At 28.7% G+C, this 17184-nt stretch overlaps 5 protein-coding genes across 11 annotated transcripts; 1 reads left to right on the top strand and 4 right to left on the bottom strand.

The window, feature by feature from the left end:
• Window positions 1–76: 76 nt before the first annotated feature.
• Cyp40 (Cyclophilin 40) lies at window positions 77–1984 on the bottom strand. Its single transcript, XM_076379812.1, has 6 exons — window positions 1767–1984; window positions 1524–1661; window positions 1135–1442; window positions 927–1061; window positions 603–857; window positions 77–530 (listed from the first exon to the last, which is right to left on the bottom strand). The coding sequence occupies exons 1-6, from the start codon at window positions 1849–1851 to the stop codon at window positions 312–314; spliced, it is 1140 nt and encodes a 379-aa protein (XP_076235927.1). The 5' UTR covers window positions 1852–1984; the 3' UTR covers window positions 77–311.
• Window positions 1985–3246: 1262 nt separating this feature from the next.
• On the bottom strand, window positions 3247–5801 carry Nc2alpha (negative cofactor 2 alpha). 4 transcript variants are annotated; one of them, XM_076380793.1, is made up of 6 exons: window positions 5741–5801; window positions 5026–5134; window positions 4731–4798; window positions 4543–4636; window positions 4291–4470; window positions 3247–4218 (listed from the first exon to the last, which is right to left on the bottom strand). In XM_076380793.1, exons 2-6 carry the CDS (start codon window positions 5040–5042, stop codon window positions 3912–3914), a joined length of 666 nt encoding a protein of 221 aa, XP_076236908.1. In that variant the 5' UTR covers window positions 5043–5134; window positions 5741–5801; the 3' UTR covers window positions 3247–3911. The 4 variants fall into 4 exon arrangements, with proteins under 4 accessions (XP_076236908.1, XP_076236906.1, XP_076236907.1 ...); XM_076380791.1 differs by having other exon boundaries at window positions 4731–4803; window positions 5741–5800; XM_076380792.1 differs by lacking the exon at window positions 5741–5801 and adding an exon at window positions 5267–5329.
• On the top strand, window positions 5319–9282 carry Dnapol-eta (DNA polymerase eta). Of its 2 annotated transcripts, XM_076380788.1 has the most exons (8): window positions 5319–5444; window positions 5706–5927; window positions 6012–6146; window positions 6224–6432; window positions 6509–6675; window positions 6760–6983; window positions 7050–7173; window positions 7255–9282. In XM_076380788.1, exons 2-8 carry the CDS (start codon window positions 5788–5790, stop codon window positions 8755–8757), a joined length of 2502 nt encoding a protein of 833 aa, XP_076236903.1. In that variant the 5' UTR covers window positions 5319–5444; window positions 5706–5787; the 3' UTR covers window positions 8758–9282. The 2 variants fall into 2 exon arrangements, with proteins under 2 accessions (XP_076236903.1, XP_076236904.1); XM_076380789.1 differs by lacking the exon at window positions 5319–5444 and having other exon boundaries at window positions 5579–5927; window positions 7050–7170.
• LOC143180133 (uncharacterized) lies at window positions 9085–9556 on the bottom strand. Its single transcript, XM_076379666.1, has 2 exons — window positions 9310–9556; window positions 9085–9245 (listed from the first exon to the last, which is right to left on the bottom strand). The coding sequence occupies exons 1-2, from the start codon at window positions 9554–9556 to the stop codon at window positions 9085–9087; spliced, it is 408 nt and encodes a 135-aa protein (XP_076235781.1).
• Window positions 9557–9671: 115 nt separating this feature from the next.
• Window positions 9672–17106, bottom strand: Spg11 (spatacsin). Of its 3 annotated transcripts, none has more exons than XM_076379938.1 (23): window positions 16982–17106; window positions 16461–16774; window positions 16223–16389; window positions 15805–16161; window positions 14918–15715; window positions 14665–14837; window positions 14320–14594; window positions 14065–14235; window positions 13787–13996; window positions 13503–13694; window positions 13322–13441; window positions 13063–13237; window positions 12751–12974; window positions 12521–12681; window positions 12135–12453; window positions 11904–12072; window positions 11478–11831; window positions 11264–11416; window positions 11041–11189; window positions 10868–10975; window positions 10501–10794; window positions 10101–10420; window positions 9672–10012 (listed from the first exon to the last, which is right to left on the bottom strand). In XM_076379938.1, the coding sequence occupies exons 2-23, from the start codon at window positions 16740–16742 to the stop codon at window positions 9802–9804; spliced, it is 5382 nt and encodes a 1793-aa protein (XP_076236053.1). In that variant the 5' UTR covers window positions 16743–16774; window positions 16982–17106; the 3' UTR covers window positions 9672–9801. The 3 variants fall into 3 exon arrangements, with proteins under 3 accessions (XP_076236053.1, XP_076236054.1, XP_076236055.1); XM_076379939.1 differs by having other exon boundaries at window positions 16461–16777; window positions 16982–17064; XM_076379940.1 differs by lacking the exons at window positions 9672–10012; window positions 10101–10420 and having other exon boundaries at window positions 10508–10718.
• Window positions 17107–17184: the final 78 nt, after the last annotated feature.

The following is a 17184-nucleotide window of genomic DNA, read 5'->3' as shown; positions in this document are numbered from 1 at the left end:
TCACGTAAGAAACATTTTAATGCTCAGATTGTTAAGAACTTATAAGTGTTCAATAAATGAGTTGCAATACATTAACTACTTGATTATAAACGTATTTATTTCTGTAATAAATGAGATATGATTATGCTTTTTACATTCAGCACAAGATATCAGAATTGTCATATAATAAAACACCATATGTATACATCCACGTTGTTTGTTAAGTACATATTGTTTTATATACGAAGAATAGTGTCATCGACATTTAAAAAAATTTTAAATATATATAAAAAATTGTATTATGTTTACAAATTTGTTTTTAAAAATTTTGTTTATCTGAACATTCTTTGATAAGATACTTTTGCAATGGCAATATATGAATTTTTAAGTTTCTTTACTCTTTCTATTTCCATCAAAATAGCTTTATTATTAGGTGATCTTGACAGTGCTGTTCTTAAATCTGCCAAGCTTAAATCATATTCACTCAGTCCTGAGTATGCTTGACTTCTACGAAATAGTGCTTTACTGTTTTTTTCATCTAACTGCAAAACCTAAATATAAAAATAATGTTAAGTATGTATAATAATAATTTAAGAAACTTCTTGTATAATTTAATATTTTACCTCTGTACATAAATCCAATACTTCACGATATTTTTTTTTTTTTAAATTTACAGCTGCAAGATTGAGCAGTATTATTATTTTAGGGTTTCTCACTGATTCATTTACAGAATTTGGTATATCCACTTTTTCAACCATCCACTTATAGTAACGTAATGCTTTCTTATACTTTCGATCTGCATCTACATAATTCTTTTGAGAAAAGTAATAATTTCCTGAATCCTTAATCTTCCTTATGACTTCATTCATTTGTTCATACTATAAAAATTCATATACAAACGTGCAATTTTTTGCTAAAAGTATAGATGCTTTAGCAATGATACTTACATCAAGTTGTTCAATGTTTTTGGTATAGTTCCAATCCTCTGGCCATGGTGTGAATACATCTTCTGTATTATCATTTTCTTCCAAACCCCAATCTTCTCCTGGTTTCAGTTCACCACAATCAACTATTTGTATTTTCTGTCACAATAAACTTGAATAAATAATTGTTCTCAGGAAGAAAATAGGAAAGGTATGTAAACTCCATTGTTACCTTTATTGGTACATCTTTGTTTCCACTGTCTTTTGTTTGCACTTTTGATACTTCTAATACTACACCCATTCCTTTTAAAACTTTACCAAAAACCACATTTTTATTGTCTAAGTGCATAGCAGGAGAGATTGTAATGACAAACTGGGAACTGTTGGTATTTCGACGACCCTCATTTACCATACTCAGTAATCCTCCTACAGAATGTTTGAGAAAACGTTCATCCTCAAATTTTGGACCATATATACTTTCACCACTTGTTCCATTAAAATTTACTATGTCTCCACCTTGGATCATATATGGTCGTACCACTGAACCATATCAATGTTCCTTTTTATTAAAATATTTTCTTATGTATTACCTTTATAGAATATTGATCCATTTAATTATACCTCTGTGGAATATTGATCCTTTATAGTGCAACTTTTTACCATAGCTTCCAATACCCTTTTCACCAGTACATAAAGCACGAAAATTCTCTGCTGTTCGTGGCACTTTATCTTTATAAAGCTCTATCACAACTCTTCCTACTACAATGAATGATGTTCAATATGCAAATTATCATCAAAATGTAGAAGTTTTTTTTAAAATTAGAAAATTTCATTGACATAATTTAGTAATCACAGTTGTGTTACCTTTTTCTGTTTCGATTGCGATGTCCAGAAATACAATTGGATTACTTTTATCACGATCGGTCTGATCCTTTACCGAATCTTCCATATTTCATTAGAAATATATTCACACATAAAATCGTTTTTAAAGAATAAGAAGAAATGATCAGCTACTATTTAGCTCAAATTTATATACATATAGTCATATAGTCATAATATTTATATAGTCATACATTGACGAAGTATACATACGATAGATCTATCACTTTACTCTTGTTTATTCACAAGTCTCTGCTTGTAAAAGCGCCCCCAATAGATAGATTTTCGCAATATTCAAAAAAGTATTAAGACGCTACGCCTATTTAAATACTAATCAACGAATAAAATTAATATCCGAAATAAAAGGTAAATTATTTATATATTATGCAGTTGTAAATATTTAATTATTTTATTAGAATAGTTCTAGCACTGTTTTCTTTTACAAATATGTGGTATAAATATACATCCTAGTTTTTAGCAAGAAAGTTTTCAGTTAAACCTCTACTTTTTTTCGTGTAATTAATATAATACACGTTTTCACTATTGTATCGGTATAATAAATGAATAATTTCTCTACTTTCTGTTATTTAAAAATGGTTTGAAGAACACGCTTGTAAATTGAAAACTTTCTTTTATTAAAAATATGCTCTTAACACAACAGATACACTTTTAAACATATGAAAATGCATGTACATAATTTGACTTGATTTTTAATTAGTATTAACCCTTTGTACTCGGTTGTCCCTTCTAAGGGGACAAAATGTATGGAAAATCAGAACCTTCAAGTGCAAAAGGTTAAAATAGATATACCCTATTCATCTATATATGTATATATAGATATATATATATAACGATCGATACTTAAACGAGTTTTCTATTGCTTTTACTTACGAAAATAATTTTGTTTATCTATGAAAATAAATTATACTTTATAATAAGTGATCTATAAAACAAAATAACGTATAATTATACATACAACGAGCGCACTTTTCATTTCATTCTTAATATATTTCTTATACAAATATTGCCTATTTTATTCCTTTTTTCTAAACAAGCGTATTTTACATTTATTACAATGTGCATATTTGCTAAATTTATTACTTAATTGTTATGAATGTAGTATTCTGAAATAACGTAATTCTTACAGTTTTGTTACAATGAAAATATTGTACTTAAAACATACATGAAATCTAAAATTTATTTCTAAAAGTAAAGCATTATCAGCATTTAAATTATCATACAATTTAATAGCTATTTTATTTAATTAATTTTTACATATTGAAATTCAAAACATGTAATAATTTCAGTGAAAATATGCGCATCATTTATGTATACTACATAGTTCTACAATATATATCTATACTATAAAATATTTTATGAAGCAAAGAACGTGTTTTTATGATCATTTCAAAGAGAACATTGTCAAAAAAACTAAGTTAATTTTTTATATTTAAAAAACTGTCGAATGTACATATAAAACGTCTCATTATGTGCTATAATTCGTTAAAATAGCATACTATATAAATATAGACGTAAAAAAAGTTTCGTTTTAAAGCACATTATCATGTATGCTATGTTGCAAATGATAAATATTTAAAATTATGAACTGGGATAAATTGAGACATAAAACTACACCCTTAACAATTAAAAGCATTTGTACCTCTATAAATGTACAATATACCTTTATAGTTACATGAATAATAAAAACAATTTTGCCTACATGGAAATAATAATAGGGCTATGTCTTAAGCGCATATTTGTTTATGTCCTACCATTCATACTTACTATACATATGTATACATCAAAATAAAATACTAGGAATACAAGTATCTCTTACTAATCCAGTACAGTAATACAAAATATTTATAAATACCAAACATGTTATTTCAATTAATATAAACAGAGTGTCTGTGTAACTGTTGACAGATTACATATAAAAATATAAAAATTTATGGTTATATAAGCATATATAAGTAACAAGATTATTTAAATAATGCAAATCGTATGTTGTAATATATAGATACTGAACAGCCTGAAGAAAACTTTGTGACATCACCGGTCAAACATTTTTACATCTGTTCTAAATTGGATAACATACAAATTTATGATCCTAACATTGTTAAAAAATAACTATGTATCATAATCTTCATCAAGGTTGGCAGTATGAGCAAAGTTTGATGTTGGTTGATTATTTGTATTTACAGTAGGTGTATTTGTATTTAAATTCACAGGATTAACTTCTGTATAAAAGTTTGGTTGACTAATTTGAAAAGATGTAGGCACAGATATTTGAAATTCTGGGACTTGAGAGACAGGTGTATTTTTAACTGTTTCATTCATGCCACTTGAATTGTATATTCCAGTTCCTCCATTATCTTTTGAGTTTTTATGTTCTAAGTTTATTTCAGTAGCTAATCCCATTTGCTGCTTTTGAATTCTAAAAAGACAAAATATAGACATCAACCAGTTATGCAACATAAAAATGATAGTCAATTAAATTAATACTTACCCTACTTCAGAATGTTGCAATGCAGGTGTACAAATAGTCGTATTTGCTGCATTTGAATTTATTGGAGCAGGAGTTAATGGTGGTGTAGGCACTTCATCATCAGGTCCTGATACATCTGGTAAAGACTTTACTAAATCTTTCAAAAAATCAAACCGACTTTCTGATAAAATACATTGTTTCCTATAAGTAAATGTCATTACAAATTATCGTTAAATATGGATTTTGATCTATCTTCTACACAATGTTACTCACATATGAGATGGACTTAAAGTTTTGGCATTCTTGGCACTTGTAATTTGCATAGTCTTTGTGAGTAATGAATGCACAAACAATTCTAATGTTCTAGGTATATGAACAATTAAGGAATTTATCTTTAATAGCAAATTATATAAATAATTATCACAGTAAATATTATTCTTGTTAGTAATTGAAAAGGATATAGATTATAATTGGCACCGCTTGTGCAACTTTCCCAACTTCCTCATCGGTTTGCATAATTTTCTTGATTCTACCCTGATGTAGAGTTGCAAAGTGAGGTTAAGTATGTACATTTAAAATTTGTATACACAATTAGTCTTTTTATGGTATTTTGTTTTTTCAAAATTTCGTTAAAATTACAAGTTAACCGGAACGTTATTTTTATTAAAATCTCATTATTATTATCATTTATATAATACTTTAATTACTTTGCAAGGGGAAACTCTTCCCAAAACATATGATATTTTTGATACTCACCGCTGGAAAACGCGCATTATATTTTTTCTTTTTACTTGGCATTGCCACAAAACTATTATTACTCCACGCACCACGTAACTTACGCACAAATAAAAAGGCAGAAATGAAACTGCAAACAAAAAAAACGCGTTTATGTTGTATTTGCAGTAATTGAGGCGTTCCGAAACTTGACAGGCATCTGTGATCTGTATTTTCAATAATTCATAGAATGTTTCATGTTTTTAGATTTGACACATCTTACACGTAATAAACCGAAGGACGCGAGTTTGAAAGATGAATTCGAAATACGTAGTTTTCAGGCTCCTCTCGTTAATATCGATATCGATTCTAACACAAATAATTCTTTAGGCTCGGAATTCGTAAACCTCTTTTTCTCTAGGAGAAAGTTATTTATTTTCGCTATTTTGCGAACCGAAACAGTTAGTGGTAGCAATGATTAAAGATGTCCGCTTATTAAAATAAAATAAGTTTAGGAACGGCAAACTAGTTACCATAAATTTGAATTTCTAAACTGTCGAAAAACCGCGGTTAAATTTACTTGGTTTGTTCACCGATTCCCGTAACTGTGTTTGCCTTTGCAATGTTACAGTTTTTTATTTAGAACAGTAGTGTCTTTGAGAAACACAAAAAATGTTTTCACGAGAACAGATTCTGAGAATTTGTTTCTTTATAAAATCTAGATAAATACGGTCGATAGAATGTCATTGTTCCTAACCTTTAACTTGTGACCACTCTCAAAGAAGCAAATAAAGTTTTTCCACCATGGGGAGTACAAACAGTGAGAGGATTGTCGTTTTAATAGATATGGATTGTTTCTTTTGTCAAGTTGAAACGAAACTGCAACCGGAATACGCAGGAAAACCACTTGCTGTTGTTCAATATAATCAGTGGCAGTTGGGAGGGTGAGATTTTGTAATGTATTAATTAGATAATTAGATTTCTAAGTGTTAGAGCTGTTAATTAAACTTCAATTGTTTTTCTATTAGAATAATCGCTGTTAATTATGAAGCCAGGGCATATGGTATTACACGGCATATGAGAGGTGAAGAAGCTAAAGAAAAATGTCCAGATCTTCTTTTGGCTAGTGTACCATGTCTTCGTGGTAAAGCAGATACATCAAGGTTTGAAAAAAAAAAGTATATATTTAATTATGAAAATACATGTGTGTAATCATTAAAGACTATTAACGTTTCTACAGATATAGAAGTGCTGGTCGTGAAGTTATTAATGTAATGAAGGAACATTGCAATGTGATAGAACGAGCTAGTGTGGATGAAGCATATTTAGATATTACTGATATTGTTGAAAAAAGGATAGCAGAAAGTTTTATTTCTCCAGAACAATTAGTAGCACAGCTTTCAAATACATTTGTAATAGGACATTCAGAAGTAGGGAAGAATGATGAAGGTAAAGAATAAAGTTTACAGTGTATTTTGTTCAAAGATATATTTGTGAATAATATAATTATATTATGGTATTGTAGAAGAAAGAAGTAAAGGTTTAAAAACTTGGATATCAAATATTTTTGAAGAACTTGAAGATGCACAAGCTCAGAAGTTAGCAGTAGCTGGTGTAATAGTTGAAGAATTAAGAGCTGACATATTTAAACAAACAGGATTTAGATGTTCTGCTGGTATTGCACAAAATAAGGTAAATTAAATGTAATTCTTTCTATCAGTTATTCAAATGCAATAAAAGAATCTAAAGATTCATATTGAAATTGTTTATTTTTAGATATTAGCTAAGTTGGCATGTGGATTACATAAACCAAATAGACAAACAATATTACCTGCAGCTGCAATTTCATTACTTTATTCTACTCTACCAATCAAAAAAGTTAGAAATCTAGGTGGAAAGTTTGGAGACGTTGTTGTTGAATCTCTTAATTGCAATGTTATGGGTGACTTATTGCAATATTCCTTGCAATATTTACAAAAACGTTTTGATGACAAAACAGGGTATGTGTTTCTAAAAAATTTTTTAATTTCCAAATAGGTATTATTTCAACAGATATATTTTTTTAGATTATGGTTATATAATATTGCTCGAGGTATAGACAATGAGCCTGTTATTATGAGGCTTATGTCAAAATCAATTGGAGCATGTAAAAAATTTCCTGGAAAACAAGCTATTGTGTCTATAGATGTGGTAGGTTAATGATAAAATTCATGTGAACAAAATTTATAAGGTATACATATCTGAATACAGAAAGCAATTTTTTGTTTATAGTTAAAGCATTGGGCTGGCGAGTTGTCAGCAGAAGTTTGTGAACGACTTGAACAGGATCTTGAAGAAAATGAACGACGAGCAACGCTACTTACTATTTGCTTTCACTACTATCAAAAGAAAACTACTGTATCTCAATCCCGTTCATGTACTTTAACTTCATACAAACCAGAAAAAATGGCATCGCGTTGTGTGGATGTCATATCCAAATCAACGCAGTGTCCAATTGCATATTTAGGTATATCAGCTGGTAAATTTGTGCAAGCTAAAGGTAGTGAAAATTTTAGAAATTTTTTTAAACCAAATAAGTTAGACCTTAATCAAAAAGGTGTTGAGGTAGAAAATAAAAATGTGGAATATGTACAATCAGTTAGTAATGTTGCTGAAACAGTAACAAATAATTTGGAAAGAAATATATCTACTAGTGTGACTTCTTCTAATGTTGAAGTGAAATATGTATCAAACAGTAAAGTAGAAGGTATTCCATGGAATTCCAGAACTAGTGTACAATTAGACGAACAAGTTCCAAACACAAATACAGATTGGTCACCTACTTCTAGGAGATTAAATAATTTAATTAGATCATTAAATGAACGGAATAAGAAAAAAACATTTATAGAGAAAGAATTTAGCAATACTAACTTAAATGATTCTTTAGATCAAAGTGAATATAAACAATCATTTTTCATGAATGTTCTTCATTCAAATGAGGTTAAATTAAATGATGCAGATACACGTAAAACTGTATTAACTGAATTCGTTGAAAAAAAAAATACTGATAAATATGCGATCTTAAAGAAATGTATTACAAAACCTGACGAAATTAAAAATGACGAAGAGGAGGAATATATAATTGTTGCAAATTCAAGCAAAAAAAGCGACTCTAGTGAGTTCCATTTAAATACAAATCAGTATAATTATAAAACACGCAACAGTAATGAGATTGGACAAGAAAAAACTCATTTAAGTGTAACAAAAAATTCTAATAACGCGATTAATTTACAAAGTACTATAAAGCTACAAGAAATATTTCCTGATTTAAACAATATTGATCCTAGTGTGGTTGCATTACTACCATCTGATTTACAAGAAGAAGCAAAACCGTATATGAAAGCACAAAATACAAAAAGTCATGTAAAGGAAACTACAGCAAAACATTCGAAAACAAAAAGTAAATCTAAAACTAATATCTCCAAGGCGAAGAAGAACAATGGCATTTATAGTTTTCTAGTCAAAAACAGCGTGTCTGATTTTACTGCAGTCTTATCTAAAAAATGTTTAGAGTGTTATCAGATAATTCCCGTTTCAAAATATGATGAACATTGTGATTTTCATATAGCTGAGAAGTTGCAAAGAGAATTAAATAATCCAGCTCTTCAAACTGAAAATGTAAAAAGAAAAGTTGATACATGCGATGTAAGCATGAATTCTATAAAACGTCGACCGAACGTAGATCTTTTAAAATCTGATAAAAATCATAAGACTATAACATCGTTTCTTTCGTAATGTAGATCCATAGTTTATCATTTTTTAAATAAATTGTAAAATATAAATGATAGTTTTTTAAATGTACATATGACTCAAAAACAAAGTTTATATGAACTAAACACTGAAATATTTATTCTTTTAAATTACTGCTTAAATGAATTAAATTATTTTTAGTAAATATATGTCCATACTCTTATTTACATTGGAACGCAGATAAGAGTCTTGTACATGTCTAAATAAAATGACAGAATTATTAGATATAAAATCTACGATTATTTTATTCTATTGAAATATATCACTAGTTATTTTAAGCACTTCGTAAGGTAATTATATAAAATTGGGGAACTAAATATACGCGTAATTAATTTTTAAAAGCCGATCTGTGCTTAAACAATCGAGTTTCGCAATTTCAGATCTCATATTCTCTTTGTACATCTTCATCGAATCTTGTAATTTTAATATTGTGTCTTTTATTGCATCGTTGGATACTTGGAGTATTTTAAACGCTACAACACGAAAGAAAGAATAGAATATGTCAAAGTTGCATAAGACTAAATTTTAATTTCATACCCTGCTGTTTATTGATTTCTTCACTTTCAATAGCGTCTATTAATTTACGCATAAGTTTTACCAATTTTATCTGTTTCTTCGATAAAACACGTAATGATGATATTTTTCCGAATTTCTTTTCGTACTTTTTTATGTATGCATCTAATTTAAGGACTGCTTCTTTTTCGGATTTATTGCATCCAACGCCTTTTTTATAACACATATTCTTGCGTGTCATGATTGTTGTTTGAAGTTGCAAGCTTTTCATACAGAATATGAAGTTCAAGAAATCGCTTTTTACTTTAAATAAATGAAAACTTATATCTATGTATGAACTATTAAAAAAATAATAGTTTTGAATACATAGTATAAACAAATTAGATTGCAATATTGAAAAAATATTTATTTATATAAAAATAATAGTAAAAACATACATTTATAATACTTATTTCTAATTAATATTAAATAATCAAGTATTTATTTGTAGAAACATTTGGAATTTTTGGAATGTGACTAATTTACTTGGGTAACATTATAGCCTTTTTTCCACACAGTGTCCTTGAGGTATGCACCTATCATAGGATTATTAAGCATGTTTTCTACAATATTCTTAAATCCCAATTGACTTGCTAACATATATTTACATTCTACATCAGATAATTCAGAGATTAATATTCTCATATTGTCTGTCATTGTATGAATGATGCTTTTTTCTAGTCTATACCTGTAATAGATTAAAGAAATTTCAAATTAGAATATATTTTAGGAACATGATTAATAATTCCATAATTATTTAATCGCGATTGACTTGCCTTCGTGCACAATCTTGTACTAGACCAGAAGTTAATTTTTTCACAGCTATAAAATCTTTTAAGTATTTTGTTTCTCCATTCAGTATACAATGGTTATAAATTAAATTAGCCCAATCCACGTGATGATTGTAAGCATGTATAACGATGAGAGCTTGAGAAAAATTTAAAGTATGACATAATATTCTATCAACATCCTCAGACTTTAAGTTCAGTATGCAAATTGCATGTTGATTGTAGGGTACTGTATTAAGAAGCGATAGTTGAAGAGCCACTAATTGTGCTTGATCAGAACATCGACTAGCTAGATTCAATTTCTCAGCCTGTACAAACATACATTATTAGTCAATTAATAGACAAGAAACATATTTTCTTATAAAGTAATGTTTCAATTGTTGGTCACCCGTAAATAATATTGAGTTGCATGTGTGAAATTGGTTACAGTTAATTGTAACTGTTTCAGGACATTGTCAGTCTTTATCAATTTCAGTTCCTGTTGAACAGAATTATGTAATTTTACATGATCTTTCATTGGGCTTGAAATTAATATTTTTATGATATCCTTTGCTTCATTCTCCCACATAAGTGCAATTTCATGATACAATCGAAAATGTAATGCCACTAAAGTAAAAAGATCCTTATCTTCAGGGCAATAGCGTTTCAAGAATTCTAAAAGTGCTATTTTTAAACCAGTCACCTGAAATATTTTTTTATAATGGATTTCAATTTATTCACATATTTTTATAGAAGTAATAAGAAAAGAAAAAAACCTTATCTAATCCTTTGCCAAGCAAAGATTCAAACTGATCATTCTCTTTTAATATCTGAAATATGTAGTTCATTTCCATAAAACGACCCACGCCTGTTACAAGTCGTACCTAAAATTATACAAGTCATGATGCGATTATTTTTCTTTATTTATTATTATTAAATTATGACATACCAATAATGTCCAAGATTTATGTTTTTGCAAAAGATTTGCGAGATTCTGACATTTTCGTAATACTGATGCTATTCCTTCCATGTGACAAGACGTTGTAAAGCAATCGTGAGCTCGTATTACCAATTCTACAATTATTTTTACAGCCGACACTGTACAATAAGGGGACATTATGTAAAAGATTTAAATATTGAAATGCTGTAATAATTCTGCTTTATTGTAATACCATTTCTTTTTTCACCATAGGAATGCCCAAGTAATTTAGTTGCTGTTTTTAAGAGTTGCCAGCCAAGAAGCGGAACATCATTGCATAATTCCATAATTACGCGAAAGTTCGTATTCAAAGGATATCCCCACAAACAAATATCTTCATATCCACCTATAACAGATAAAAACTTGTAACAATCTTCTTTAGATTTAGCTATTAAATTGTTAAGTACCTTCAATAGATCGTGTAATAATTAGCGTAATATTTTCAGCTAAAAATTCTGCCACAGTGTCGTCGCCTATTTTGTATGCAGTAATTATGTCACTAAGAACTTCAGATTTATTTTCAATATTAATTTCCGCGATTTCTTGCAAAAACTGATAAGGGTTGTTTAACAAAAACAAAAACTGGTAATTTTTTCCTAACTGAATTGCTAATTTATAGCATAATACAATCCTCAGACATATATCTACTCCATGCTCCAAGGTTTCAAGAAATTTTTGCAAAAGTGATAAGCATTCCATGTGAACTTTGTGAATATCATTTTTCGTTTTACTTATTTCATCTATGTTCGTCAAAGTGCTTACTGAAATAGTAATTTTACAGTAAATATATGACAATTAACATTTTTTTGCGAGAACATAAAAGTAATAAATACGTGAAGATGATGACGATAATCTTTGTAAGCCACGATTTTTTAAGGCGCCATACTTGTGCTGTTTGTTCTTATTTGTTTCCATCAGAAGACTTTTTTGTTCAGATGGTAATTCGTTTGGCGTAATTTCACCTTCTGCCAAACTCAGACATAGCATTAAAGTTTGTAAGTCCTACACATAAGGAATTATTTGGTAGTCTGTTCATGTGGTCAACAAAATTTAGTACAATTTACCTTATGCTTATAATTAAAAATGGTACTTATTCTCAGCGCAATATCTAACTTTCCTACATCAATTAATTTATTAATTAATTTTTCAGCTGCACTCCTTTCATATGAGTCATTTAATGTGCAGCTTAATTTCACTTTACTTAATCCTGACAATAATTCTGTTTTCAGTTTATTGAAAATACATGGCTCATCAACTAATTGTATATTTTCAGGACCAGCTAATATACAGAATTTCCACATTGCCATTTCTAATGTATCAATGGTTTGTTGTTCTGTTTCAATATTTTTCAACGTTTCAAAAGCTAAGCGTAAAATTTCATATCTGTAAAAAAATATATTTATATATCTTGTCTTTTGTTTATTTGAAATTTCTTTAGAAGTATTTATACCTCTCTTTATCAGAATGAACTTTTTCAGTATGTTCAATGAAAAATTCTACTGCTTTTTCAGGTGAAACATTACATTTTTTGAAATTTAGTGCACACTCAGTCCAGAAAGCATTTTCAATTTTATCATTTTTCTGCATATAATACTTAAACTTATTCCGATACTGAAAATATTATTGTTACATTAGTATATAATAAAAATAAAAAACGTAAAACTTATGTTATTGCGGTACCTGAGCCAAGATTATATCAGATGAATTTAGCTCTGCTACACTTGATAATTCCAACGCGCTATTATAATCTTCAGTCCTCACTAACTCATTGATACACCTCTGAATTTCTGAATCAAAATTATATACATTATCTGATATCGTATAGGCTGCAAAGTTTAGCGTAACATCAGTTTTTTGAAGAATTTTTATGATTTGTAAAACCCGTTGAAAATGTGGGACTTGAACTATAATAAGAAGACAGTGTTTAAAAAATAATACTTTTTTTTATAGTAAATTGATAGAAAGATATTAACATATATAAGGTCACAATACCTGGCATATCCATATGGAAATTACATCTTACTAAAATTTCAAGAAACTTTATTTGTAAATGTGTACTTCGAAGATTATAAGAAAGTGTTGCAATAATGCATTTAATGGCAACAAGTGCAACCCAATAGGAGTTATTTAGATAAGTGATATCTGAAGAATCCCAATCCATAACTTTCTACAAAAGACATAATTATTATATTATTTAAATTATGTATCAAAGTGCGAAATCCAAAGTCTTTCAATTATGTTCAAGACATACATTACACTTAAGATTTAGGCATTGGGTTTTAAATTCCAATAAATTTTGTTGGCATTCTTTGAAATCTCCATGATTTACACATTGTGTAAGAAATTCAAAAAACGAATTGAAAGGACTTTCCTAAAATTGAAAAATGTTAGTCAGGTACTATGCAACACCAATGAGCATAAAATGTACTAACAGGCATAAAAATTTTGTAAGCTCTACTTAAGGTATTAATATATCCACATGTCACCATTTTCTCTAATAAATTAAACACTTGATTAGCTGTCCATTCTTGCTGTTCTAAACATCCCTTATATTCAGAAAGAATATCTTCATTTGCAGTCGATATCACCATCCACGAATATGAATATACCGCAGTGGAAGATGGCTTAAAGTAGGTTTTTTAACAATATTAAAAAATACAAATCATTGTAAACACACTATAACTAAAAAAAGAATAGAATCTTTGGCGTGAAATACCTCGTAGCAGGTTGCTAAAACTGTGAGGAAAGGTCTCAGTGTTAATTGCGATGCACTTATTAGTGCACCAGGTGGATCTGGACTTTGATGGCATTTTAGAATAATTAACCATAAATCATCATCCAAAGAGCAAGTTGTGTCACTTATAGGATAATCAGATATACTACAAGAATCAGAAATGCTTGCCGAATCTGATGATATTGGAGAATCCTGTTTCATAATAATTTAGTGTAATGCATTATCACGTTAATAATAACTATATAGCATTTATTACTAACATTTTTTGTAACGCCAATTTTGGTATACAGAAACTGTCTTACATCCCGTGATTTTATTTTTTGTTCGCTGCAAATAGCAGATTGCGGTTTTGTCAGTTGTGTATTATTTAAACAAGTTAACAGGTGTTCTCTTATAATTGAATCTTCAAAGCATTTGGCATTTTCTAATACCTAAAATAATATAGTAATATGTAATTTCAATTTTCATTCAATTTTGGCGGTAATATATATTACATATGAAAATAAAGTTAGTACCTGATGTAAAGGATAAGTAAAAATATGGCAAATTAAAACAAATTCAAACCAATAATTTTGATTTGCTAAAAATTTTAACAAACTGGTTGGTAAAGAAGTATTATGTGCTCTTGAAAATCGCAAAACTACATCCCATACTTTTAACATATTTATGAATTGTTGACTATCTTCCATTAAATTTTTATTCAGATTTTTCTGGAAACTATCTTCAATGTAAGACATTACAGTTTTACAATCATCTTCGTCTTTATATATTACGTTTTCTAATAAAGTTCCTGGAAATTAAAGGGTATATTATACTGAACAAATTTTTCAATGTACTTGTTGAAGAAAATTAAAGCTCACCTATAGAGATTCCGATTTCCTTTTGTACATAATTTGCCGCTGTTATATGAAGTTTCAAACTTTCTGAGTTAATGCCTAACATTTCTATAAATGAGATGCAACTGCATAATATTTCTGGCTTATTCAAGTTTTGCAGAGCAAGAATATGGGCATAAAGACTTGCTTTGCGTTTCCTAAACTCAACATATTAAGGATATATGATATACATTTTCAGCTATTAACAGTATAAATCTGTAGAAATGTAATTCCTTACCTTCTAGAAGAAATACTTAAATTTCCTTGAGACTGCTTTAAACTAAGAATTGCCATATTAGGACGAGCTTCTTTCAAATAATACTCATATGTTAATGTGTCATTATATCCATATTTTTGAATAAGAATTTCATCAGAAAAGTGAGGCATTGGTTCATTATTAAATCGCCATTTAAATAACTGTTTTACATTCAAATTTTTATAACCATCTAATAATTCATACATTGTGATCTCTTGCTTTGGTTTATTTTCTATAATATGTTTAAGAATTGGGATCTGTGTTAATGTACTTTGAAGAACTTCGTTTGAAATATTATAAGTGCCTAACTGTAAATCATCTTTACTGGTAAATATATTTTTTAACGTGTTTCTTCTTATTTCGCTATCTTCGTGTTGATTACTTATAATATTCTTGTTAGATAAATAGGAAAATATTAGTACTAACACTACCAAATAATTTTGTTTCAAGTATTCATTTGTGTCATTAGAAAGATAATTCACAGTTTTGAGAATTCCTTCTATTAACATATCTTGGTGCTGTTCTTGACTAATGCACATTTCTGTTACTACATCAAATAATTCTGTAATTTTTGTTTTCTCTTCTTGGGTGCATGTTTCATTCACACAATGCGCAAGGCATAATTCCTTATCAATACTTTGTAAAAATTCAGTCTTCTTAACATTGCTTGCTTTATGCAACAAGGCTTTGTTAAACTCAGACAGTGTCATTGCACTGTTAAAAATACGTCTTAATATTAATTTTACAGCTTCTTTTTCTTTCTGAACAAGTATTCCATATCTAATATATTTAAATATTACATTAATAAATAATTCATGTCTATATAAAATTTTGTAACATACACAATTATACAATAGAGGTAGACATACCTACATAGATGATTTTTAATCAGATTTTTTATCAGATTACTAGCACTTGAGAAATCTATACATTCAATCATATCTGGTGTAATATTCATAGCAGTAAATAAGGACTTGTATTCTTCATTAATGTCATTTGATTCTTCAAGTGTAGTACCATTGTAGTAGACATCAATCCAAAACTTTATCATTTCTATTTTATTATTTGATAATAAATAATCCCACAGTACAGTGTTAGTTATATTTTTTAAAAGACTTTGGTCAGTTATAGAAAAATATAATTCTGTACATAATGCTTGTTTTATGGTGTCTGGTAATTTAATAATATTTTCTATACAGAGGGAGGAGCCCAAACCATCTTGAATCCTAAAAAAATTTACTTTCACTTCACTTGTATTAACATTAAGCTATCTATAGTAAAACTTACATATATTTTTGTTCAAATTGTATAATATTTTTTATAATATTCCACGAATCTAAGTACTGGCATTCAAAATGTGCAGCATTTATCAAATATTCTGATAAAAAATTTCTTAACAGAGAATCCTTGGTTTTTATGCAAACCTCAAATATATACTCTATTGGATTTTTTTTCTGTGAAAAAATATAATATAAAAATAAAAAGTGATAAGAATCTAAGCCAATAATTTAAGCTTATGATATACCATATTTTGTAAAATATGAGAAGCTCTGTAAATTTGGCGTTTTTGCAGAAGTTCAGTAATCCAGATCTCAACTTCTTTATTGAAATAGTGTTGAGCATCTTCAATAGAACAGTTTTGCCTATAAGCTAAACACTTATGTGCAAGATTAATGTGGGTGCCTTTCGCAGATGCCTCTCTAACAAGTTCTCTATTTCCTAACGTACGCCAGCCAAACCAAATTGCTGCTGGTTCCCCAGTTAAACATTCGACTGGTACTCCACCCACTGTTGCTTTCTCTGCCATTTTAATATTTTTTCACACTATGTTATGAAGTTCTGCTAGAAAAAGAGAATCAGTTCATTATATTGAGTCTAGACTTTGGCAGACAAAAGGAATATTAAAAGATAATGCATCTACTCTATAAAACCAGTAATTGTATCTATCACAATTTGAATTTTATTATAGCCTTCTGGATTATGCAAGTAATATAGAAATGCAAATATAGTAATAGTACGTTAAATGAGTTAAATAGAAGCTCGTACCTGTCACTGTAAATGTGAATCATATACATACGACGCATAAAGTGCATCATTTAATTGTTGTATACAATGAGAAAAACATTGCGTTTTCTTTTGACATTTTCCTAGTTGCTGAAACGTCAAATTTGGATAACGTGTGTCATGCCCCTAGGGAATTTTTTTCCAATGTAAACATGGGAAAATAGTTACAGATTTTGACACGTGAT

Source organism: Calliopsis andreniformis, chromosome 6, assembly GCF_051401765.1.
Source record: "Calliopsis andreniformis isolate RMS-2024a chromosome 6, iyCalAndr_principal, whole genome shotgun sequence".
Taxonomy (NCBI): domain Eukaryota; kingdom Metazoa; phylum Arthropoda; class Insecta; order Hymenoptera; family Andrenidae; genus Calliopsis; species Calliopsis andreniformis.
This window is presented reverse-complemented; position numbering and strand designations above follow the sequence as displayed.